This window comes from Heteronotia binoei, chromosome 21 (genome assembly GCF_032191835.1).
Source record: "Heteronotia binoei isolate CCM8104 ecotype False Entrance Well chromosome 21, APGP_CSIRO_Hbin_v1, whole genome shotgun sequence".
NCBI lineage: Eukaryota > Metazoa > Chordata > Lepidosauria > Squamata > Gekkonidae > Heteronotia > Heteronotia binoei.
Window position 1 is genome coordinate 87,902,892 of NC_083243.1, and position 25,385 is coordinate 87,928,276.

Here is a 25,385-nt window from a genome sequence, read left to right on the forward strand (position 1 = left end):
GCTCATTTCCAGCAGGAACACACAAGAACCATGTTTGGGAGAGAAGAAACAAAGTATTTATTTATTACCTTATACGGCAGCAGCACATGGTGAAGTTCTCTGTGCCTGTCTCTGCTCCAGCTCTGCTTCTCTTGCAGTCAGCTAGAGCTTCAAAGGCTACAGTATAGGCTCTTCAAAGGCAGTATAGGCTATTTGGAAATCTGGCCCCATCCCCTCAGCCCTGCAATGAGAGAGGTTGAGGCCTTGCTTAGAGTTACTGCCTATCTGGCGATCCAGCTGGACTGGCTATTGCTTGGTAAATTGTGAGAAGGGGGGGAGGAATAGACTTCTTTGTATGGGGAAGGGTGGTCTTCAGCCCACACTAAAAGGCAACCCTTGGCCTCACTTGCTCTGCTTGGCTGGGCACACTTGCCCTAGAAGGGGGCAGCTGCGGATGGTGGGGTGATCTCTGGCCTCCATTGCAGGCCTGGCTTTCCTTGCCTTGCTCAGCTGGGTGCACTTGCCCTCGAGGGAAGGATGGCGGGGGTGATCTCTGGCCTCCATTGCAGGCCTGGCCTTCCTTGGCTTGGCTGGGTGCACTTGCCCTCAGGGGAGGAGCGCTCCTCTGCTGAAGGCAAGTGCCTTGGGCCACCACAGCAGGACAAGGCTGGGACCTGTCCTGTCAAACAGGCATTGGTGGAAGCAGCATTGGGAGGGGCGCCTTCAGCCTACACCTTGCCAAGCGAGCAGACATCTCCGTTGGAGGTCTTTCACCTTTCAGGTGGGGAGGCGCAGGAGAGTTCCCTGGCCATGCAAGGCCTGCCCAGCCATCCTGGTCTACTGGGTAAATGGAAGTCTTCGATTGAAGGGGGTGGGGAGGATTCTATATTTTCTTTTCCCACCCCTCTCTCTCTCAGCAGAGGAGCCAACCTCTGGATCTTTGCTGGAGATTTCCCCACAAATCAGGTCAGTTCTCCAGGGAAGAGGATTTAGGGCTTTCTTCTCACACATTTTTTTGGAGGAAGTGGGCTGCTCTTTCTCTCCAAGAGATAGGTCTCTTTCCCCTGCACCCTAGAAGGCAGTCTCCAGGACTTTTCTGGAGATTTCCTCACAGATCAGGTTCAGTTCCCCAGGAGAGAGGATGGAGGGCTTCCCCCCCCTCCTTTATGGAGGAAGTGGGCGGCCCTGTTTTTCCAAGAAATAGGATGGGAAGGGCATATAGTGCTCTTCAGCATAGGGTACCCAGAGCTTACAAGACAGCTGTTGAATCAATGTGAAATGGTAAATCTGAAACAATCAAAGGAGCAGGAAAAAAAAACACTGGGGTGATCAGTATGAGGAAAAGGCAGCCTAAAATAGCCCAGTGTTGCTACTGGAAGAATAAAATTACAGGAAAAAATAAAATCAATGTAAGGCCTTTTACTGGACCAATCAAATTAGTGCAAAATAAAATGAAAGAAAAATAGTGTAAGCCAGAAAGAAGTGGCAAGTCCCAGTCACTACTAAAAAAAACTTTCCAGAAAAGGGTTGGTTTCAAGAACTTAGCAACCAGATAATTTTCCTGTGCATGGAGTGCAGACTGAGAAGCCTCTCTCCCCTCCTTTCTCTCTCTCACCCCCCTCACCTCTCCTTCCTTTCTCTATCTCTCCCTATCATCTTTCCCCCATCCTTTTCCCCCCCAAAAGTAACTTGATAGGCCATGCATGCCCTCTGATGTTATTGAAATCATTTAACATCTTGGCTGTTTTCTTTGTGCTTTTGAAGTAATTTTTCTCCAGATTGCCAGCTCTGAGTTGGAAGATTTGGGGGTGGAGCCTGAGCAGTGGGCATTGCCTTCTGACACACTTCCGGTGATGTCGGGGGGGTTGGCATATGCAATAAGTTATGCTAATGAGTTCCTGGAAAGCTTTTTCTACAAAATGACCCCTGCTCCCACTCAAGTACTAACCACAGTCAAGCCTGCTTACCTTTCAAGGTCTGATGAGATTGGGCTTGCCTGGGCTACCCAAGTAAGGGTGAGACGTGTTGGTTGTTAATTTCCCTAGCAGGTCTAGAATTTATCTTTGGTCACCTCAGATTGGCTCAATTCTTCTGACTCCCTTCCTGAAAATGGGAGCTGTGGCATGGGTATGTGCTCCACACTTTCCACAATTAACAGAGAAGCAATAGTCATTGAATATCTCTGCTGTCTCCCTGTCTTCCTTTAGCAATCTCATGATTCCTTTGTCATCCAAAGGCCCCACTGCTTTTCTAGCTGGTTTCCTGCTCTGGATATATTTTAAAAAATGTTTACTGTTTGTCTTGATCCTTTTATCAACCCAGTTCTCAAAATATCTTTTTGCATGCCTAATTATTGATTTATATTTCTTTTGCCAGAGTCTGTGGTCCCTCCTGTTCAATTCATTGGGACAGACCTTCCACTTTTTAAAAGAATCCTCCATACTTTTTTTTATAGCTTCCTTGACTTGCGTTGTTAACCACACAGGCCTTATTTTAAGCTGGCAGTACCTTTCCTAACCTGCATTCAATTTGGGCTTCAATTCTTGTGATTTGAAATAGCTTCCAAGCATCCTCTAGGGATTTGCCTTTCTTGTGTTCCCCCTTCAGCTTCCTTTTTACTATTCCTTTCATTTTTATAAATTTCCCTCTTTTGAAATAAAATGTTATAATTTTTTACTTTAGAGGTTACTTTCCATTGATCTGAATGCTGAATTTAATAGCATTGTGGTCACTGTTCCCAACTGGTGTAACAACCTCTGCATCTCTCATAAAGTCTTGAGACTCACTCAGAACCAAGCCAAAATCACTACCCTTCTAATTGGCTCTGTGACCATTTCAGTGCACAGTCATTTATGATATCTAGGAATCTCATTTCTACAGCATGACTTGAGCTCATTTTTATCCAGTCAATGTGAGGATAGTTGAAGTCTCCCAGTATAACAATATTATTAGCTTTAGTCACTTATTTATTTTTTTCTCCATCACAAGATCAGCCTCAATTATTTGATCAGGTGGATGATAGTCCACCCCCAGTACTAAGTAACCCCTAGGGGTCCAGTATTTCCACCCATATCACTTCTATTGAGGAGTTAATTCCCCTGACATTTTCTAACTTATTTGATTCTATGCCCTCTTTATGTACAGCACAGCATTACCAACAACCCATTGCTTCCTGTCCTGCCTATAGAGCAGGGGTCCCCAACCTCTCGGCTGGGGACCAGTACCGGGCTGAGGCCTGTTTGAAACGGGCCACACAATCTCACGGGCCCCCCACATCCTCGCCACCCCCCCCCCCCCGACACCTCCTCTTCCCCCCCCCTTTTCACCATTTTAAGGCCGGGGAAGGGAAGGAGGCAAGGGCAGCATTGCTCGCTGCTGCTGTGGTGGTGGTTTTCCTGCCCATCAGCTGATCGATGGGGGGGAGTCAGCCTGGGTGGTACTTCACGGCCCCTTCCCCAGCCTTAAAATGGTGAAAACGAGGGGGGGGAGGCAGCAGGGCTGCACGGGGAGCGGCAAAGGAGGAAACGGGGGGAAGAAAACAGGAGGCAATGCTGCAGAGGGAGGCCGAATTAGGTGCCCCCACCCTGCCGGCTCTGGGGCCGTGGTCAGCAGGCTGGCCTTGGGGCCGGTCCCAGGGCCAAAACAGTTGGGGACCACTGTTATAAAGGTTACACCCAGGGATGACTGTATCCCACAGTGTATCCCATAGATTTCCCCCATTCCACCATGTTTCTGAGATACCTATTATAACTAAATTGCCATTAAATATCAAGCTCCAGCTCCCCCATCTTGGTTCAGAGACTTCTAGCATTGGCATATAGACACATATAATGCATTTCCATCTCCAGTAACCCTCACCTCCCTTGGCCTCTTAGTCACCATCATGCCCTCACTCCCAAGTTCTCTTATGCTCCTATCAATATTACCCTGCGTGTTTACACAATCCTCCCTTTAGACTGACTTGTTCCAAACCAGAGGCTCTTCAGCTCCTGTTGGTTTTCTCTCCAGAATTCATTTAGAAGCTGATCTGACACCTTTTTGATACCAATCATCAGCAGCCTGGTTGACTTTGGGCTGAAGTGAAGCCTGTCACTTTTGTACATGTCCAGCCTGTCCCAGAAACTTCCCCAGTGCCTAACAAAACTAAAACCTTTTCCTGGCACCACATTCCCATCCATGAACGTTGTGTTGATCAGATTACTCTGCCAGTTTTAAAACAAACAAACAAAACCCATAAAGGATAGTAGAGCTTAAGCATATCTAGAAGCCATACACCTTGACACAGAGACTCAAAGCCTTTGCAGTTATAAACAGTACTCCTGTGGCTACACAGCTGTGAAGGAGGCAGGCCTCCACAAATCCTCTTGCCAGAGGCAAATGCTCTTAATTTCCTGGTAAGAGCATAACTTGAAAACCCCCACGCCAAACTCAGGAAGGGAAAGGGTTGTTCTCTTGTGTGGCATTAAACTTCACAGCAAACGGAAATATTGGGGATTTGGCATGATGATACTAGATGAGGGGCAGGAGAATGATATAACCTGTTTCAGCTGCCCATCGGGGAGAAAGGTGGGGCATGAAGCAAATAACCCCCTAAATTTATAGCATTTATGTAGGGAACATACAGATAATTTGCACAGATGGATATTGCACATGGCTGCATCTGAATTGCACTGCATGTCCTCTTCTACAACTCAAGGGCAAGTATTTTTCCTACATCGCAAGTTCTGTGGTTCCATGTTACAGCTGGATGGAATGTCCTTCAGATCCCTTCAAGCTTAAGTCCAGCCCACCAGGTAAGAGCCTCTTCTCAAGCCTGGCTCTCTGTGCCCCTGCCTGCAGATATAAGGCAGGAGGCAACCAGAGGCAAAGGTTTTTTGGTGGTAGCATCTTGCCTTTTGAATGTTCTTCCCTTGAGTCCCCTTACTTTGTTTTAGGCACCAGGCAAAAACATTTATTTTTACCTAGGCTTTTTACTAAGGGGTTCTTTTTAGTTCTTTTATGGTTTTTTATGGTTCACCTGGAGATTGACAGCAATGGCTTCCCAGGAGGAGATGGCTAGTTTGGAGAATGGAGTCTATGCCATTGTACCTGTCTGAGGTCCCACCCTCCTCAAACCCTACCCTCTCCAGGCTCCACCCCTCAAATCTCCAGGGATTTTCCAGCCTGGAGTTGACAACTACTAAGTCACACTGGTTGTCATAGGGGGGCAAGTCACACAGAAGGTGCTGCCAGGTCAGGGTTAGCCAACCTGAAGATCTCCTGGGATCACAACTGAACTCCAGACAACAGATCTCTCTCCCCCTGGAGAAAATAACTGCTTTGGAGGGTGGGCTCTATGGCATTATATTCAGCTGAGGGCAACATTGATTGTCTAGCAACAGCCTATGGCAAGCAGTTCCCCCAGTGGGGAGGAGAGAGGGAGGGAGTGACAGGAAAGAGGTGGCCACCATGGCCTCTGATAAAATGCTTTGTGAGGCCACAGGAAAGCAGCAGCCCTTTCTGAGTCAGGTTCATGGAGAGGACACAGAGAAGCGTCTGAGATATGTGTCTCTGAGGTAAGAGAGGTAAGATAGGGGAGTCAGCCAATGGGAACCCAGAGGTGGTGTGACTGACGCATGATAGGCCAATTATTTGTCAGGTGCATGGAATGTACCTGTAAGCCAATGGGAGAGTTCCATTTGGCCACCACTATAAGGAACTTATATATATTAGACTTTATGTGCATTATGCTTTATGTACTTTTATGCTGGGACTGCATTAATTGGCTTGGCTTGTTGTAATTGGCATTTTTAAATGAATCTGGTTTAATTTATTTATTATATTGATTCAGCTGTTTTACCTTGCAATTTTCTTTGTCTGGACTGGTTTTGTTTTATTATTTTAATAGCAAGCTGTCTCAACATATGAATTTCCTATATCAGTGAATAAGTGTAGCTATGCAGTCCTTAGCGATATGACCAGAACTGTTTCCATGTTTTTAATAAGATACTGCTAGCAATATTAGACTTCAATATATGGCAACAATATTTTGCCAGACACAATGAAGGGCCAAGTGGGAAAGTCAGTCACAATCAGTCACATTTTATTTGTATCCCGCCCTCCCCGACCAATGCGGCTCAGGGCGGCTAACAGCAAAAACTCAATACATACAATTTACAATAAATAACAAATAATTACAGTTAATTAAAATCCGTTTAAATTCTAAAAACATTAATACTTTGTGCTACAATCACTGGCAAGTTTACTGGTAGTTTAGTACTTTCAGCTGGTGAAGGCCATCTGGAACAGGATGGTCTTGCAGGCCCTGCGGAACTGTTCAAAGTCCTGCAGGGCCCGCATTTCTTCTGGAAGCTGGTTCCAGAGCTGTGGGGCCATGACAGAAAAGAAGCTGTTCTCCTGCCCACTATCACCATAAACACTACATACAAAAGAGCTCTATGGATACTGTGCCAAGCACACTCGTCCCTCCCACCATGATCTATCTTGTACTTCCATCTTATACTCAGATTACCTTTAAAAGCCTTTGCTGTACTGTGGGAAAATGCAAACAAGAGGAATGGCCCGATGGAAACTATGGAAGAAAATGCAAATGAACAATCTGATATAGTGGGTAAGCCAAGCCAGAGGAAGAATTAATTGAACTCAAGTGTGATTAATTACATCATGTTTTCATTGTGTCTTGCTGACTGACACACAGCCTGGGATGCTTGTTTTCTTCTTCCAGAGAACTGTTCACCTTTCAAACAGATAGGGGACACCAAACCCAGATGTTCCACTATCCCCCAGCCAATTAACCAGCAGACATTGACTGTTTTCTAGTGGAGCCCACATTCCAGGTTGATAAAAACAATTGTCTTCTTTGTAGTAGTTAGCACCAAGTACTGCTTTTCTGTGAGTTTTAAAAATGTGTGTTGTTATAAGGTGGGAAAGTTGTCTTTTTGCAAACTGGACTCTGCTGATTTCAGATAAAATGAGCTTCAGACGTTCCTTGAAAACAGCAGGCATCAACATGTACAAAAAGGGTTGGGTACTGCCGAGTTCACTCAAGTACGATCAAAGTTCATGTGAGTTCAAAAGAGAATTACCCCAACTTTTACCAATAAATTATAAGTTTATTTTGAGTGTAGAAGAGGAAGTCATAGATTTGACAATAGATCAGGAAGTTCAGCTCTGGACTAATGTCATTAACAAGGAAAGACAAAGTTTCATGCAAAAAGATACATTGTAGTATTCAAAGGGCATGCAAACTGTACAGTGTGTTGTATACCATACTTTTCCTTCCAGCATCATTTGGCATGCAGTAACACATTACACTCACATGGACCGGCTTCTTATGACACTGGCTGCCCCAACTCAGAACTTCCAACTACATTTTTTTGCTGAGTAATGGTTGAGAAGACTACCTGAAACTTATATGTTAACTAAGGGCTACCTGAAACACACATGTTAACTAAGTACTCATAGAAGCAATCTAGGGTAAAAATGAACCCTGAAATGATCAAGGTCCTCCTTCTGTGGAAATCTTTGTCTTGAAAGTTTGGAACATATAAAGAAGAACAAAATGGCATTAAAAAAAACATAGCAAGATATAAATAGTTATAGGTGGAGCTTCCTCTTATTTGAATAACAGGCTAGGTTCAGCTACCATTCTCTATCAACCCTATCTTTGGACAGTTTCTCAGTCACAATGTTTAAGAGTCAAGAGTAAAATAAGGGTTATAATGTTTGTCTGGTTCAGAGAAAGGGCAAAATCCTTCTTTTCTGCTAAATGAAAGAGATGTGCTTCTGAGAATTCCACTTTCCCTGGCATAGCTTTCACTACTCTGCGTTTTCTAGTTTCAGGAAGATCAAATCAGTTGCATGCTCCCCACCCCTTTAAGAAGTGGAGGCAATTCCTGAAAGGGATATAATTTAGCAAACTCAGTGTTTCAGTTCTCTCGTTACAGATCTAGTCACAATCAGTGAAACCCATGAGCAATGTGGCTTAACCACCATTAAAGCCACTATGAATTATTCAGATACTGTTTTGTTATGCAGATAGTAGCATAAAGCATAGCATCTTTCTACTAGTGACAGCTTTATTGGCAGAGCCTAATGATCAAGGGGAAGTGCATCAGATAGGATAACCCCCTTTGAGTTTCAACAGGCTTACAAACTAGCAGGCACAAAATAAAAGACCCATACTTTTTAAACAAATCACTTGAGAAGGGGGAGGATGTGGGATTTATTAGTTAAACATCCATTAAATCCTCAGTTTTACACTGAAGAGGAAACAGGTTCAAGTTTTAAAAGGCATAGATCTTCCCTAACAAAGAGTGGGGATTCACTGAAAATCTGTATGGAAAAGAAACTTTTGAGTAGTAGCTCAAAATAAAATTTGGTGAATTTGGGCAGCAAAACCAGTAACAAATCAGCAGTTGGATTTTGTTGGGCTTGGGGGTCTCTTGAAGTAGTTCTTATCCCCCCAAAAAGATACAGTACAGGGAGCAATTAGAGAGGCCCATAAAGTCAAGTATATAAAAATGGTCTACATGGATTTAGTTTGATAGACAAGCTAGTGCGTTTTATAGGAGCTGGCATCGGAATTCATTCTACTTTTTCAGTGCAAGTGTTCCTAATTAGAGCCTTGGAAAATACACTACTGGGGCCCATGTGAACACGTATAGAGAGTCCGTGGACTGCCATCACCACCTAGAAGCATGGCTTGAAAACAACTGCTCTGCATAAGCAAAGCAGATTCAGGGAAAGACACCCCTTATGTGGACTCAAATAATCCCCCATTCTACTGCTGCCTATGGAATTCCTGACTTCTAAGGAGACATGACATTCATTGGATCTAGCTATACCTTTTATGAACAGGACACATATGAATGCTCCAGACAGAGCATTCAGTAAACTGAGACATCAATTTTGTAATCATACAGGCTGTGAAGTAGCTAGCCAATGAGGACCACCACCAAACACCTTTGATGCTTTTGTATTCAGCCCCTCTTCTTAGTGAAAAAAGAAAAACTACTGCCGAAGAAGTCCTTCCTGGTTTGGCTTAGATACAGGTCCATCTCCAGCTGTGGAGACAAACCTGCAAAAGGCTAATTTGGTACGGCAAATTTACATATGACTTGCATTGACCAGCCTTAATGTATGTTATGGCGAAAGAGGGCTCAGTTTCCACTCACATTTACACAGCAGCCAGTCCTTCTCCCCCAGATCCCACCCGCCCCCTTTCAGAAGGGTCACTCCCGGAATTTGAAGGTGAAAAGTTTCGCATCCGCTGCTATGCTGTTAATATAGTAACATATTTGAACGTCTCTCGTTCGAAAAAGTATTTTAAGGATGCCAACTTAATTGGCCATATTCCCCCTGACGGAGCTTTCGGCCCTTATCGGGGGAACTCTGTGGAGTCCTCCGGGCTATGGGAGAGGATGCTTGTGGTTTTTAAAACGGAGGTTTCGTTGCATCCCCCCATTTGGAACATAAAAGGGACAGTCCGAAAGGTCTGCTCGAACACCGCGGCCGGCAATTCCGTCCGATGTCTTGACCAACGACGAGGAGCCTGCGAGGCGCTCCCCTCGGCCAGCGTCGCGGCGCCAGAACCAAAGGAGAGCGCGCAAGGCAGCAGCCCGGCCCCCGGCGGCTCTGGCTTCGGCCCGCGCGGCCGAGGGGAAAGGCGCTCGCCACCAACGCCAAGCCCCTCCCCGCCGGCCGCCAAGCGAAGGAGACCCGCCGCCGCCGCCGCCCCTCCAAGACAGGCAGCGCTGCCAAGCCCGGACCGGGGGGGGGGGCAGGGGGGGCTTTCCGAGCCGCTACTCGGCGGCCGCGAGTGACTTCCCTCCTCCCGCCTTGACAGCGAGATCCGCGCGGCTCTAAAGCCGAAGGGGGGGGGGGGGGCTCCACTCCACCCTGGAGCCGCGCTGCACTCACCCGGGGGCCGCTCGCCCGGTGGCTCTGCACCCGCGCCAGGAGCACCAGGAGCGCCAAGCAATAGCGGGTGGGCGCCGAGCCCCGCGCTCTGGCCGACATCGTCGCTCCGGGACCAGAAGGACCGGCCAACGCCGCCGCCGCCGCCGCGGGCTGAAGGAAGGTGCCTGCGGGCATCCAAAGAGCGAGTCCGAGCCAGCAGCAGCTTCCCCGCAGAGCGCCCGTGCTCGATGTGCCCCCTCGCGCGGCAACAGGTTCACTGCTGCGGCCCGGGCCATTATAAAGCCCCGGGGCGGGGCGGAGCCAGCCGAGCAGAAGCTCCCCGAAAGCGGGGGCGGCGGAGCGGCGGATCCGGCTCCTTTTTTCCTTCCCCTCTTGCCCCGCTGCGCGCTCCGCAGGCCCCCCGCCAGGTGAAGTGCGTCACCTTCCCAGTGGGCTGCCTGCCACTCCGGCAGAGAATCCGGAGCGGCTGGATTCAGGAATGACCGAAGGGACCTGCCTCGCTCAATCCGAATCCGGCTGACTCGGGACTGGGGTTCAGCACATTGACAGTGCCCTAGCCGATCAACGGGTTTAGGAAGGATGGCCCTCCAAGCAGGGAATTCAGGCTCACTGCAACTTCTCTGAGTAAGCCTGTTTGGGATTGTTTCTTTGTTTACTTTAAAGGTAGAAATATATTCTACCTTTATCCCAAGGGAGCCCAAAGGGACTGACATCCTTCTCTTCCCCTCCCTTTTAGCCTCCCAGGTGAGGTTGAGAGCATATGACTGGCCCAGGAGTGCCAAGCCAGTTTCCATGGCAGAGGGGGAGATGAAACCTGGTTCTCCCACTCCTAGCCCAACACTCTAGCCCAGAAATGTTAAACTGATTTGTTATGAGGGCTGGGTCTGACATAAATGTCACTTTTGTTGGGCTGGGCCATGCAAGCCATAAAATGTAACATGAGGTACCAGAAATATAGACTTTATAAAGGTGATTTCAGATGTCAAATGGCAATTGCAGGTGAATGACACTAGCAGGCTTGATTGGATTAGGTGTGATATGCAGAGGGGAGGTAGGCATGGAGATAACCAGCATTGGTAATGAGACAGGGAACCTAGGTCTCAATGCCATCCAGGAGGATTCTGTCCAAGAGGATGCAAAGAATAAATGGACATAAATCTGACATTAGAAACCACAACATTCCATTGCTGACCTAAGAGTAGCAGTGCTCTTACAAAGGAACTTCAAAGGAGATTAGAAAGAGAGACTGCTGAATTGTGATTGATAATGAAGCTCAAGACAGTGCATCCTCCAGGACTGAAGTGACAGCTAGTTTTCCTTTCTCATTACCAAAGTGTGCTATTATTATTGGGCATCTGAAATCACTCCACCCTCCAAGATATAAGGAACAATCCAAGTGTTCTAATTCCTAAGGGTCTTTTTGAAAGAAAAGAAATCCAGATAGGAACAGAGAAACCCAATTTTTTTAAATATATATTTTCAGAATAAGCCACAACGTACATTTACCTTTTTACATTGTGCTTGTCAGAAGAACCCACCCATGCACCTTCCCTCAAGAAGATGTGTAACATTGGTCTTGAAGCTGTTTTCTCTCTCTTTCCTCCCCCTCCCATCCTCCTCAAAAGAGGAGGAATAGCCCCAGAGAAGGGAGCAGAAGGTGTGTGTGGGTGAGAAAGAGGGAGGGGAGTTTGTCTTTTTATTTCTCCTGGATGGAGCAGAAAGCAGGCACAGAGCTCTCTGTGTTCCTGTACGTGTTGATGAGTGTGTGTGAGAGAGGGAGGCAGGAAGCAAAGAGCCCTTGAGGGAGCTGGGGGGAAACCAAGCTACAGTGCAGCTGCTGTTGCAACAACCCTGGAAAAGCAAGCAGAAGAAAGTTCATGGGGAGACAGATTTGAGCCCTCCACTGGATGGATGAAGCCCACAGGCCGCATGCTTGACACTCCTCTCCTAGCCACTCTACCACACTGCTTCTCTTAGTGATCAATGTCCTTTTATTTTCCACTCTTTTTCTATGTATCTTCTGAACTTCTTCCACTCCATCTTAAAAACTTCCAAATCATAGTCTCTTAATATTCTTGTTAATTTGTCCATTTCACTCCATGTCATAACTTTTATAATCCAATCCCATTTCTCTGGTATTTTTTCTTGCTTCCACAACTGCGCATACAATGTCCTAGCGGCTGAGAGCAAGTACCAGATTAAAGTTCTGTCTTCTTTTCGAAATGTTTCCATTTGTAGTCCCAACAGAAAAGTCTCTGCAACTTTGTTAAACTCATATCCCAAGATCTTAGAAATCTCTTGCTGAATCATCTGCCAAAATATTTTAGCTCTTTCACAAGTCCACCACATATGGTAGAAAGAACCTTCATGCTTTTTACATTTCCAACATCTGTCTGGCATCTTATTGTTCATCTTTGCCAATTTTTTAGGAGTTATATACCATCTATACATCATCTTAAAACAATTTTCTTTAATACTTTGACATGTTGCGAGTTTCATAGAGTTCTTCCACAGATATTCCCAAGATTCCATCTTTATTTACATTAATTGGCCATTTAATCATTTGAGATTTCACTACATCTTCTGTAGGCCATTGTAAAAGTAATTTATATACTTTTGAAATTAGTTTATCATTGTCTCCAAGCAGAACTTTTTCCATTTCTGTTTGCTCTTTCCTTATTCCTTCAGTTTTAATGTCATTCTCTACCAAGCTCTTTATTTGTTGCATTTGAAACCAATCATATTTGTGACTCAATTCTTCAGCAGTTTTCAGTTCTATTTTCCCACTTTGTATTTTTAACAATTGATTATATGACAACCACTTTTCTTCACCTATCTCAGCCGTTATCTTTATTACTTCAGCTGGCACTATCCATAAAGGTCTTCTCTCATCTCCATATTTCTTGTATTTTGTCCATGTATTTAATAAATTGCTTCTTATATAATGGTGAGAGAAAAGACCATCCATCCTCTTTTTTCCATAATACAAATACACGTGCCAGCCAAATTTATTTCTGTGACCTTCTAACACTAGAAGTTTTTTGTTTAACAGCGTTATCCATTCTTTCATCCACACTAAGCAAACTGCTTCATGATATAATTTTAAATCTGGTAGTTGAAATCCGCCTCTCTCTTTTGCATCTGACAGAATTTTCATTTTAATCCATGGTTTCTTCCAAGCCCACACAAATTCTGAAAATTTCCTTTGCCATTTATCAAATTGTTTAGCATCCTTCACAATAGGAATAGTTTGAAACAAATACATTATCTTTGTTAGAATATTCATTTTAATTGCAGCTATTCTGCCCAGCAATGACAAATTAAGCTTATTCCATTTTAGCATATTTTCATCCATTTTATGCCATAACTTCTCATAATTATTTTTAAACAGATCAATATTTTTCATTGTTATCTCCACCCCTAGATACTTTACCTTAGAGGTGACTTCACAACCCGTTAGTTTCTGTAATTCTTGTTGTCTATTCATCTGCATATTTTTACACAGAATTTTAGATTTTTCTCTATTTATAGAGAGTCCCGCCAACTCCCCATATTCTTGTATTTTAGTTAACAGCAAAGGTGTAACTTCTAAGGGATTTTCATTTATAAACATTATATCATCAGCAAACGCTCTGTATTTGTAAGTACATCCTTTTATTCGTAAACCTTGTATATCTTTTTCTTCTTGAATCTGCATCAATGAAATTTCAAGAGTCATTATAAACAACAATGGTGAAAGCGGACAACCTTTTTCCATTACCGTGAACATAAAGTCCCAGCTTAAATTGTCAAATGCTTTCTCTGCATCTGCAAAGAATAATGCTACTTTAGGGTTTGTAGAATCTTTCGGGCTCGAAAGATTCTACAAACCCTAATGATGTTACCAGCCGTGAAAACCTGAAATCTTTAATAATGCTACTTCTTTTTCTGGATGTCTTTCATAATATTCTACAATATTTACAACAGTCCTAATATTGTCTCTTATTTGTCTTTTGGGAAGAAACACGGCTTGATCTTCCTTTATAAAATTTATCAGATGTTGTTTAAGCCGTTCTGCCAAGATTCTTGTAAATATTTTATAGTCATTTAATAACGAAATTGGTCTGTAATTTTTTACATTTGTGGCATCTCTATCTTCTTTAGGTATCAATGAAATGTCAGCTTCTTTGCATGTATTTGGTACTTTCCCTTTTATTCTTATTATGTTCATCAACTTCTGCAATTTTGGTATTAATTTATCCTTAAGAGTTTTAAAATATTTAACTGTATATCCATCTGGCCCAGACGCTTTTCCATTTTTCATTGCGTTGATTGCTGCTTCAATTTCTATCTTTTCAATTGGATCATTCAAAACTTTTCTCATATTTTCAGTTAGGGGTTCTATTTTTAACTTTTGTAGATATTCATCTATCTTCTCTTTCTTTATTTTAACACCTTTAAACAGTTTGGCATAGTAATTGAAAAATTCTCTTTTTATTCCCTCTTGAGTAACCACTTCCCTTCCATCTACCACAATTCTACTAATAATTCTATTTTCTCTCTTTTTCTTCAATTGCCAAGCCAAATACTTTCCCGGTTTATTTGCTCCCTCAAATGATTTTTGCTGAAGTCTTTTCAAACTTCATTCCACTTCTTTATTCAACAAATGTCTCAGTTGAGTTTGTAGTATTGTAATTTCCTTTAAAATTTTCTTTTTCCCTGGTCTTTTTCTCAGCTCCCCTTCCCTCTTCTTTATTTCATTTTGAATGTCCAACAACAGTTTTTCTTTTCTTCTCTTGTCTTTATTATTCAAAGTAATCAACAATCCTCTCATTACTGCTTTATAAGCATCCCAGACCATCTGGAAATCAATATCTTCATTATCATTCACTTGGAAAAAAGCTTTAGTTTCTTTTTCTAGATATGTCACTGTTTCTTTATGCTGCAGCAAATCTTCATTCAGTCTCCATCTTCTCAAGTTCTTGGACAATTTTGTAATCCACATTATTGGGTTATGATCAGCCCCAATTTTAGGTAAAATCTCTATCTTCTTTGTTATAAGACTTAAGTCTTTAGTTCTCCACAGCATGTCAATTCTAGAAAAAGTTTTGTGTCTTGCTGAAAAAAAGGTATAGTCCCGCACTTCAGGATTAAATTTCCTCCCTATATCTTCTAAATTTTCTTGTTTAGCCAATTCAAAGAAAGACTTTGGCAATTTCCCTTCTTTCCCATCATTTTTTTTTCCCTCCAGATCTATCCAGTGAGTTCTTAACTGTTCCATTAAAGTCTCCCATTAATAATACTTGATCATAGGTCAGTTCATCAAATTTTTGTGTAATGTCTTTAAACACTAATTTTGGCTCTAATTCTTGTTTGATATATAAAACCACTCCTCTTTTCTTCTGTTCAGCTAGTGAAAAAAATTCTACTCCCAATTGTTTGTTCCATAAAAATTTATAATCCTTTTGTTTAATATGTACTTCTTGCAAACATATTATATTACAATTTTGTTTCTTAATCCAATTGCCCTTCTTTTTTGTGGTGAATTTAGTCCATTAACATTCCAAGACAATAATTTGTAATCCATCATGGTGCAAATTCTTTATTTTCTTCAAAAAATCTATGCAGCTCCTGAGCATTTGTAAGTGTGACTCTTTTCCCCTGGAGGTCAAAGCTCAAACCTTCAGGTATAATCCATCTGAACCTCGTGCCATTGTCCCTCAATTTTTCTGTCAGCTTTTTATATGTTCTCCTATCGTTTATCACTTGCCTTGGCAACTCCTTCATGATTCTTACTTTACTGCCTCCCACTATCAGTGCCTTTTCAAAATTTTTATTCATGATCCTTCCCACCATTTCCTTTGTCATATATCTTATAACAACATCTCTTGGTAGATTATTTTTCTTGGCAAAAAGTGAGTTCACTCTGTACATATAATCATACATATTTTTAGTCTCTTCAGGATCTTCCTCTAAAAATTCTGCAATTATTTTTATTATATATCCTTTCAAGTCACCATCCTCCACTTCAGGTACTCCTCTCAGACGTATCTGAGTTTCCATCAATTTGCAGTCATGGATTGTCACTTTTTCTTGAATTTTCAACAAGGTGGAATCATATACTTTCATTTTTCCTTCTACTTCCTGCACTTTCTTAGATGTTTCCCCAGTTTCCTTTCTGAGCTCGTCCATATCCTTTTTAATCTCTGCAATAATTTCTTCTTTCGATTCATCTATCATCTTCCTCACCCCTCTCATCATTCTGGCTTCCATTGCGTCCAATTGTTCTTGCATCTTCTCCAATGAAAGAGCCCTTGTTCGAGGCTGCTTGGCTTCAGACATTTAAAAATACCAAAAATTTTAACTTCACAGATTTCAGATTTAACTGTCAGGTTCAAAAGATTAGGGCTTGCCTTTTATAATCAGCTTAGTTTCACCTTCCTCAGAGCTTCCTAGACCAAGATATAAATTTTAAAACTTTAAAAACCCTTCAAAAAACAACGAAATTTTAGGTCTCACCAATTTTCATTTTGACTATCAGATTCAAAAGAGTAGGACTTGCCCTTTATGGCAAGCCCAATTTCACCGTCCTCTGAGCTCCCAAAGTCCAGATATTAATTTTTAAAATTTTTATATTTTCCAAAATGGCGGCCGCAACTTTTTATTACTCCTTGCAATTTCTTTTCCCTTTTAAAAATTTCCGAGGACCACACAAATAATATGACCAATAGTTCTTATCTTCTTACCCTAGTAGTAGTGCTTTATTCACGGTCATCCGACCAGCTTAATACAAGCAAAAACATAAAAACAAAAACAAACCCATCACCTCTTACACAAAATTCCTGACTCTTACTATTACACATATTGTTAAAACTCATAGCCAAGATTTACACTTTCAATTTCCCTCCTTTCCAACTGAGCAACGTAACAGAAACGGGCAATCTTAGATGAAACATCAGAATGAGCGTCAGACAGGAGGAAGGCAATTTGCTCATCCTCCTGCCCGCCCGCCAAGGACCCGAGAATCGGAGAGATTAGTCTTGCCCTCAAGTCATTGTAATTAGGGCACTGCAAAACAATGTGGGAAGTTGTTTCAACCTAATGCAATTGCAGGGGCACAATCTTTCCTGATATGGGTACCCGGCGTAACGTCCCAAAAGCACCGAAGAGAAAAGTGCATTGAGTCGTGCTTTTGAGAAAGCTATCCAATATTTTGGGATAGTGATGTTGAAAAGATACCTGGCCGGGGACAGTACTTCGGCTTGCTTCCCTAAGAAAATGTGCGCAGAAAGACTAGCTCTAGCAGATCTCAGTTCAAGCTCTACCAACCTCAGGCGCAGAAGTTCTTTCGCATCCCTCGGTTCCATCATTGCTAAGGACTCAGGGGAGAGATCACAGAGTCTAAAATGATCTAGACACCTTTTCTTCCAAGTTCCCATAAAAGAGTCGAAAAAAATCAGATGGGGAAGACCACCTGGCTTTGAGAGAACCTTCAAGAAGTAACAAAAGGTGTTTAACCACATAGACGTCTCGATGCTTGGGATGCCAGATTCCAACCTGATTTTTAGCCTCTTTTCAGTTGATTCCAACAATTTATACTGTCCTGAATTCCTTTTATGACAATGTTTTTAATTTAGCCTCCCAGCAATGGCCGCCGATGTTTCTCAATGGTATATATTCCTAGAGTAGGTTTTCTTTTCACTACTTCCTGTTTTTGTTACCACAAAGTCACAAGAAGATCTCACGATACTTGATGTATTTCCTGTCTTGCTCAGATGTGCTGCAGGTCTGTTCCAGTATGACGATGTTGCTTTTTCTTTCCAAAACCGCAAGGAGACAAAACAATAAATTCCTTCCCATTTTTTAGCAGTTTTTAACACTGTCCATTATATTTATAAAATCCAAATTTCGCCTCTTCCTTCCCTCTTCTTCCAAGCTCTCTATATTTCCTTTTCCCACCTTTTAACTTTGTCCCTTTAAGCTATAAATAGCTCCGGAATGAAAAAATAATCTTCTGTACCTTTTCTTCCAATTATCCAAGTTTCCACTGGTCTTTCAAGGCTTTAGATGTTTAGCAATGTCCAAGAAGGTTAAGATTCTGACGAGCTTATGTCAAATAAATGACTCTGGGCACTTCTGCAGACGATGACTATGCAACTTCACCTGAAACCCCTCAATGCCTCAAAGAAGTCCCCCCCCGGGGCTCCCTTTTAGCCAAGGTAAATCTCATTAAAGTTTTCTGTGTATGTCTTGGACTAATCTCTGAGAAAAGTAGCCAGTAGGCATTACTTTGCCCTCCACTACCCCGAACAGAAGTTCCAGCCTGCTCCCATTATGAGAGACAGCTCAGCTCGGCATTTTCCTCCCCCGGAAGTCTCCTCTTAGTGATGATCCAACTGGGTGGCAGAAGCAGATGGTAATCCTTTCCTCAATGTCTGTTTCTGCATTAACTCATGGTTCCTTTTTTGTTTCTGAAGTTGCTAAAGTATCTAGTTTCTTTTTCCTGAATTGTGAATGATACCCACAGACTTCCAGTCTTATAGGCAAGAGCTCCATGACAAATATTGACTGGGAGGAGGCTTTTGCAGGCTGGAAAAACACTCATGGAAAGATTCTCAACACCTGGATTTCTTCCTACAGTGCACTAATGCAGGCATGGAGGGATGCCAGTCAAGTTGTATCAGAGATGCCTTGAGACTGGTTTCAGGAAAGAATCCAGGTGGCTCAGATAAGTGAGCCATCAACATACATAATGGCAGTGGGGTGTGATCATAGAAAAGAATAAAGAGAAAGAAAAAGAGGAGCCCAGAGTTGAAGATGATGAGAGTAAAACTTAAAATATATACTGAAAAGATGGAGAAATCTACCTACAAATAAGATCACATTCTGTATTCAACTTAGATACAGTTATCCCCAAGTTCTGTGTTTAAACTTGTTGGAGACTCAAAATTCTTTTGGTGGAACCAATTCCTTAGGGAAAGGACCATGACTCAGTGGTAGAACATCTGCTTGGCCTGTAGAAGGTCTCACATCCAATTCCTGGCATCTCCAGTTAAAAGGATCAGGTGGCTAGTAATGTGAAAGACTTCAGCCTGAAGCCCTGGAGAACAGCTGCCAATCAGATGAGAAAATACTGAGCTTGATTGACTAGGGATCTGATTCACTATTAGGCTGCTTCATGTGCATGTGTTCTTCGGGCTGGGATGGGGGGAGTCACCGCTGGCTGTAATTGAACTTCCATTCAAGTGGCCTATTTGCATCAGCCATGTAAGGTCTGAAGTGGAGACACAATGGAGAGTGAAGTGGCTACATCTCCCACACCTCCTAAAGGGAGACCCAGAATTTCAATAAGAATCAGATTTTTTTATTACTGCATCCTGAACTATCTAACATATGTCTTGTCTGTCATCATGGCATGCCTACATAAATTAAATGTAACAAATAGAAAAACAACTATAATTATGAGTTTCTAATTGCTCGAGGAATTACACTGCCAGTAATAAAAGGTTTACAGACCAGTTTCTGTGAGAAAGAATACTTGAACATTCAGCTGAGATTCAAATTTCACAGAGATCTAGGGAACAGTGAGTTGGGGAAAAGGGCAGGACAGAGAAGCAAGCTGAAGGCTAGAGAGCTGATTGGGAAGAAGTCCCAGAATAGAAACCCTCAGGGGACTGATGGAGAAAAGCAGAGTAGGCAGTTAGAGTGAGATACAGGAACCTGATGGAAAGGAGGTAGAAGTCACAGGGAAAGGGAAGGTTCTGTGGGACAGGAAGCCAAGGAGGCAACAGGCTACCAAGTCAAGACCTGGAACTGGGCTCCTCCGCTTTTGAGAGTTGCATTGAAAAGTCAACAGTGCCTTCTCTTATCACAGCAATACTGTGACCCAGCATTCACAATAAGGGAAAAGAACCAGGGGTAGGTGTTGAATTTCACATGCTGACTTGAAGTAACTCCCCCCCCCCCCAATCCTTTGTCTTTTGGCTTCTTGTTTATTACTGTTACAGGCAAATGTTCTGAAGTTATTTATGGCATCATGACAGTCAAATGATAATCAAGAGTGGTGCTGTAGGGCTTTATATAAGGTTTCAAAGAAAACAAGTAACCTTGGTTGATAAATGCTAAAGAAGGAGGAAAAGATGGCAGAGGCAGGCTTTGCACTGTTTGCTGAAGGATCTGCACTGGCTGGCCATCTGTTACTGGGCACAATTCAAAGTGCTGGTTCTTACCTTGGGGCCACGGTATCTGAAAGGTTTAATTTTAAAAAATCTGTATGCTGTTGTATGACTTTTTCATGTTTTACTTTGTGAGTTTCCTCAAGCTGGTTCTATTAATGTGCTGTTCACTTGTCAAAGCCACCCTGGTCACCTAAAAATTGTGTTTGTTTTGTGTATTCCCCAATAAATGTCAGACTCACCAAGTTAAGTCTCTGAGAGCCAAACTAAATGAGACAGCATCCTTGTGGCTGCCATGAAGATGCCACCCCCATTTTAAATCCATTTTAAAATGTTGCATGGACCTAGTGCTGATCCTGCAGGAGAGTGGGCTGAGATGCTCTTGTTTCTCCCCCGTCCCCATCTTATAAAGTGCTGAAATGACTGCACATGCACACAAAACATGCACACACACATGTGTTCCATGGTGGTTTTAGCACTTGAAAAGGCACACGGGCAGTGAACACACAAGACCACTGTGCTGAGTTCCCAATCAAGACTGGGGCCTCACAGCATTTTAAATTACTTCTAAAAGGCAGCAGCATCTTTGGGGCAGCCACAAGGTGGCCTTCACATCTAGTTTGGCTCTGAGTCAGCATCCCTAGAACTTCAGCATCTCACTAATCCAACTCAGACACTAGCATACCCTGCACATTTTTGGTGGTCTTTAAGGTGCTTGCTAGACTTTAATTCTGTTCTAGCACCCCAGAAACTTTTTATTTTTCTCAGCTATTTTAACCCCAGGGTTGCTATGCAGAGCCATCTCTGAACGTCTCTTGCCTTGAAGATCCTACAGGATCACCATAAATTGGCTGCCACTTGGTGGCAAAAAGAAACAAAAACCACTCCACCCAACAGTTTCAAGCTCTTCAGACTGCAAGAGAGCTTGTTTGTTAAGCTCTTCCAGTGATGAAAATAAAATGTAACCTGCATGTTCATCATCACATGTGTTTATCACTTTTTTGGTACAATAATTCACAATATGCGCACAGTGGGAAGTCTGCAGGCAGCTTCAGCTCCCCTGTCACACACACAAACACACGGAAAGACACCCAGGCAAACACATGGAATTGACACATAGAATGATCTACTGTATATACAGCACACGTTATTTATTTCATATGGAAGGATCTTTTTGATAGAAATTGCATAGGTATAAATAAGATTACATGAATTTGGACTGGCAGATTCCAAGCTGTAGTGCTTTGTAAAGAGTTTTCCACACTACATTTTACCTAGGGTTAAAAATATGAAGGAAGATGTCATTCCAACCACAGACATCATGCACAGACTGCACAACAGTAAATAGTTCAACAGATATCCAGCACCTCTTAGGATGATAAAACTGTGAAAAATGGATTAGGCCATATGTTTTATAGGGCCAGAGTTGGACAGTGATCCAGAGCTGGGAGCTCACCATGTCATTTATCATACTGTAGATACTTTGTGTGGCCTTGAGCAAACAATCAGCCTCAATTCCTGTAAAACGGAAATAATTGACTTCTCAATGTCTATTGAGAAGATGACTTTCATGAAGACTGAAAAGGGGCAGCATTCAGGACAACAAGTCAATGGAAGGAATCCAGCAGTAGTGACCTCTACTCTTGAAATGTGGTCACTGAACTCTGCCCTGACTGGAATTTATGGGAAAGAAAAGTGAATTCAGCACTGGCAATTTGCACTATAATTCTGGCTTGCACTGAAGTCCACATTTGTGAGGTGTTATCAGAACAGGAGGACTAAACTTTTGAGGAGTAAGTGGGACCTGAGGAAACTATCATTAGAACATGGCAGATTTTATACAGATTGTTTTTGTCTTTTCCCACCTCAGCTTTTGCAATAACGTTGATCATTACTTGCCTTTTGGACAGCTTGGTAGTTGGGGAACATAGGACTGATGCATCCATGACTCTTCCAGTTACTGAAAGGCAACCAAGGGAAGCTCCCCCCCTTGCCTTGGCTTGGTTTTAATTTACTCCATTTTTAAATCTACAGAAACTAATAAAAGCTTTAAGTTGCTTAAAAGGCCTTGAGCCACTAGTTTTTTCACCAACATTTACATTCTTGAGGCTTTTTTATAGGCTAATCATGAAAAACATTTTGAAAAAAAGAAACACACTGTAGCATAACAGACCCCAACATTAAGAAACTAAGACTTCAATTTTGTTCCTTATGGCTATTAAGGTATTTCTTTTCTTCTCTCTGCCCTCTCCACCTAATTAAGATTCTGATTGGTTCTGCAGACTCCAGTTCAATTTCCCTAGTGCTCAGTTCTGAATTAACTCTATGTTTCCCAGACACCATCGAGGGGCTTCATTATGTGCAAAGCTAGGATTGCCAATTTTTGCTGTTGTTTCTGCAGATCTCCTGTATTTTAAGAGAAACATTATACACATTCACTAAACAAAGCTTTTCCCTCCCAACCCATCTTCATCTGAAGGGAAGCTTCAGTAGTTGAAATTTCCCCCATGAAACAGTTAATGCTATGACAGAATAGCTAACTGAGTAAGTAGATATAAATCAACCAAGCATGAAGTAGGGTTGGCAGCTTTTGGTTGGGAAATTCCTGGACACATTGAGGGTAGAACCTGGCAAGGAGGGACCTAGGTTTGCCAGTCCCCAGGTCTGAGTGGGGGGTCCCCTGCTTTTGGGGGCTTCTCCCCACTGCCAGCCAGCTGACCAGCAAGGAAAGCCCCACCCCAAACAACATTACCAGCATTATGACATCATATGGAAGTGACACAATTACATTGGGGACATTGTGCAAGGATGCTCTGGTTTGAGGACAAAACTCTATGGTTTGAGGTCAATTTTACCATACAGTTTTGCTTTCAAACCAGAGCGTCCCCACACAATGCCCCCAACATGATGACATCACTTCTGCATTGTGTCAGCAACATCACTGTTTGGGGTGGAGCCCCACCCCACTCCTGGAAGGCTTCCTCCCTCTACTGGTGAGAAATAAGGACCTGACAATACTAGAGGGACTTGAACGGGTAGTGCCTTAGAGACTACCCTAGGGTTGCCAAGTCCAATTCAAGAAATATCTGGGAATTTTGGGGGTGGAGCTAGGAGACATTAGGGGTGGAGCCAGGAGCAAGGGTGTGACAACCATAATTGAACTCCAAAGGGAGTTCTGGCCATCACATTTAAAGGGACCGCACACCTTTAAAATGCCTTCCTTCCATAGGAAATAATGAAGGATAGGGGCACCTTTTTGGAGGGCTCATAGAATTGGACCCCCTGGTCCAACCTTTTTGAAACTTGGGGGGGGTATTTTGGAGAGAGGCACTGGATGCTATACTGAAATTTTGATGCCTCTACCTCAAAAAAACAGCCTCCCCAGAGCCCAAGATACCCACAGATCAATTTTCCATTATTTCCTATGGAAATAAGTTTCCAACAGACATTTCCCTCCCCTCCCCCTGCTTTCTGATGACCCAGAAGCAGGGGGAGGGCATCCAAACCGGGGGATTCTCTGCCCCCACCTGGGGATTGGCAACCCTAGACTACCCTCTTAAGCAGGGGAAGATATTTCTGTTGTCCAGATATCGATGAAAATACCAGGAGATCTCCAGGCCCCACCTGGAAGTGGACAATCCAAGTATGAGGCCATGCTGACTTCACCCAAAAATAACTTCTCCAGTGTTTGATTTGCAGGGCAACAGTGCATGATAAACTAAAGCAATGAAATTACCTATGATTTAACAATGATAGTAAATGCATGCCCTTATACCAGTTTCCAAATGGAAAAATGATAAATATGCATTAAACTTGCAGTCATAGCAGACAAGCCCTCAACACTGCTACCTTCCAAGAGCATATAGCAGCTAATAAGTCTGTCATGCAAGGAAGAGAGAAGTGGCCTTTGCTAGAAAGTCCTCTCTATGCATCTGTTGAAGGTACAGGAGACCTACCTGCCTTTGACATGGATCATCCTAGACCAGGGGTGTCAAACTAATTTGTTACGAGGGCCACATCTGACATAAATGAGACTTTGTGGGACTAGGCCATGCATTTTATAAAATGTAATGCCATGTGGGACTAGGCTGTGCATATTATAAAATGTAATGCCAGGTAGCAAAAAATATAAACTTTATAAAGGATACTGACAAATACCATTAAAGATTTTTTTTACTAAAATTACAAGCATGCTTAAAACTCTTGTGATATTTTGTTTAAAATGAGCAGGAGGGAAATTGTGAGATTTCACAATGAAATTTTCAAAATAGAACATCAAGAAAAAGCACAAGGATCACAGCAGAAACTAAAAATATAAAATGCTCTGAGCTTAAGAAAACATGAAATGGCTGGACATTGCAAGCTTCTCCCCACCCCAGATCTCCTCAGATTGGCTGTGGGTTTCCACGTTAGAGTAGTCACTAGGCACCAGTTGTCAGATCCATTCAGCAGAACCAAGCTGGCTCAAAGCTTTATTTGCAAGACCACTCCAGCAAGCAAACTGGCCATGAAACTACTTGTGCTCAGCTCCATTGAAATACATTGCAGCACAAAGTTACAAGGAAAATGTAGTCTATCAGGACACAAAGATCTTATAATGAAAAATACATTCTGCATTTTCTTTGCAGCTTTGAAAGCCCAAAAAAACTTCCACCTGAATCAGGCAAAGACAAGGCAAAAGGAGCTGGGAATTTCAGTTGCCTCAGAGCTTCAAAGGGTGTGGGGAGGAGGGGGGAGAAAAAAGCAGTGAGCCTGATTAAAGCCCTGGGCAGGCCAATTGCATCCCATGGGTCATAAATTCAACACCCCTACCCTAGACCTACCAGTAGAGTACTCGGAATTTTGTTTTTAATTGTAAAATGTTAATATCAAATAAGAAGATGGTTTTATGAAAATGTCTGAATCTTCCTAGTCAATCCAGACAAAAAAATTGGTAGGGAGCAGGCAAAAGCATTTTCCCTAGTGTCCATTACCACAGGCAGTCAACTAAGAGAGCAACAGCTGCTCTAGTCAGAAAATCTCATTGTATTCAGTTATGCTTTTTCACTGTGCAAGCTTCCTTGAACTTTTTTTCTAAATGTCCTAGGTCAAGTGCTATAGCACTAGACCAATACAGTACTTCAGTGCTACAGTGACACCGTTGAGGTGCTTTTGCACCACTATATTGGCCTAATGCTATAGTGCTCAACCTAGTACATTTTTAAGAGTTCAAAGAAGATTGTGCAGCAAAAAGGGGTGGGGGGGGCTGTTTGAAATGGCCAGATTAGATTAAATTTGATATATAAAACCTCCATCCCTTTATCACTATGCTCAGAACTGGGCCAAAAATGG

At 42.7% G+C, this 25,385-nt stretch overlaps 1 protein-coding gene across 1 annotated transcript in view; it reads right to left on the reverse strand.

Moving 5' to 3' along the window:
- SMOC1 (SPARC related modular calcium binding 1) overlaps nucleotides 1-9,999 on the reverse strand; it is a 256,148-nt gene extending 246,149 nt beyond the window's left edge. The window contains exon 1 of the mRNA XM_060262366.1: nucleotides 9,901-9,999. Coding sequence (XP_060118349.1) covers nucleotides 9,901-9,999 — 99 coding nt within the window. The remainder of the gene's footprint in view (nucleotides 1-9,900) is intronic.
- Between the last annotated feature and the right edge of the window lie 15,386 nt (nucleotides 10,000-25,385).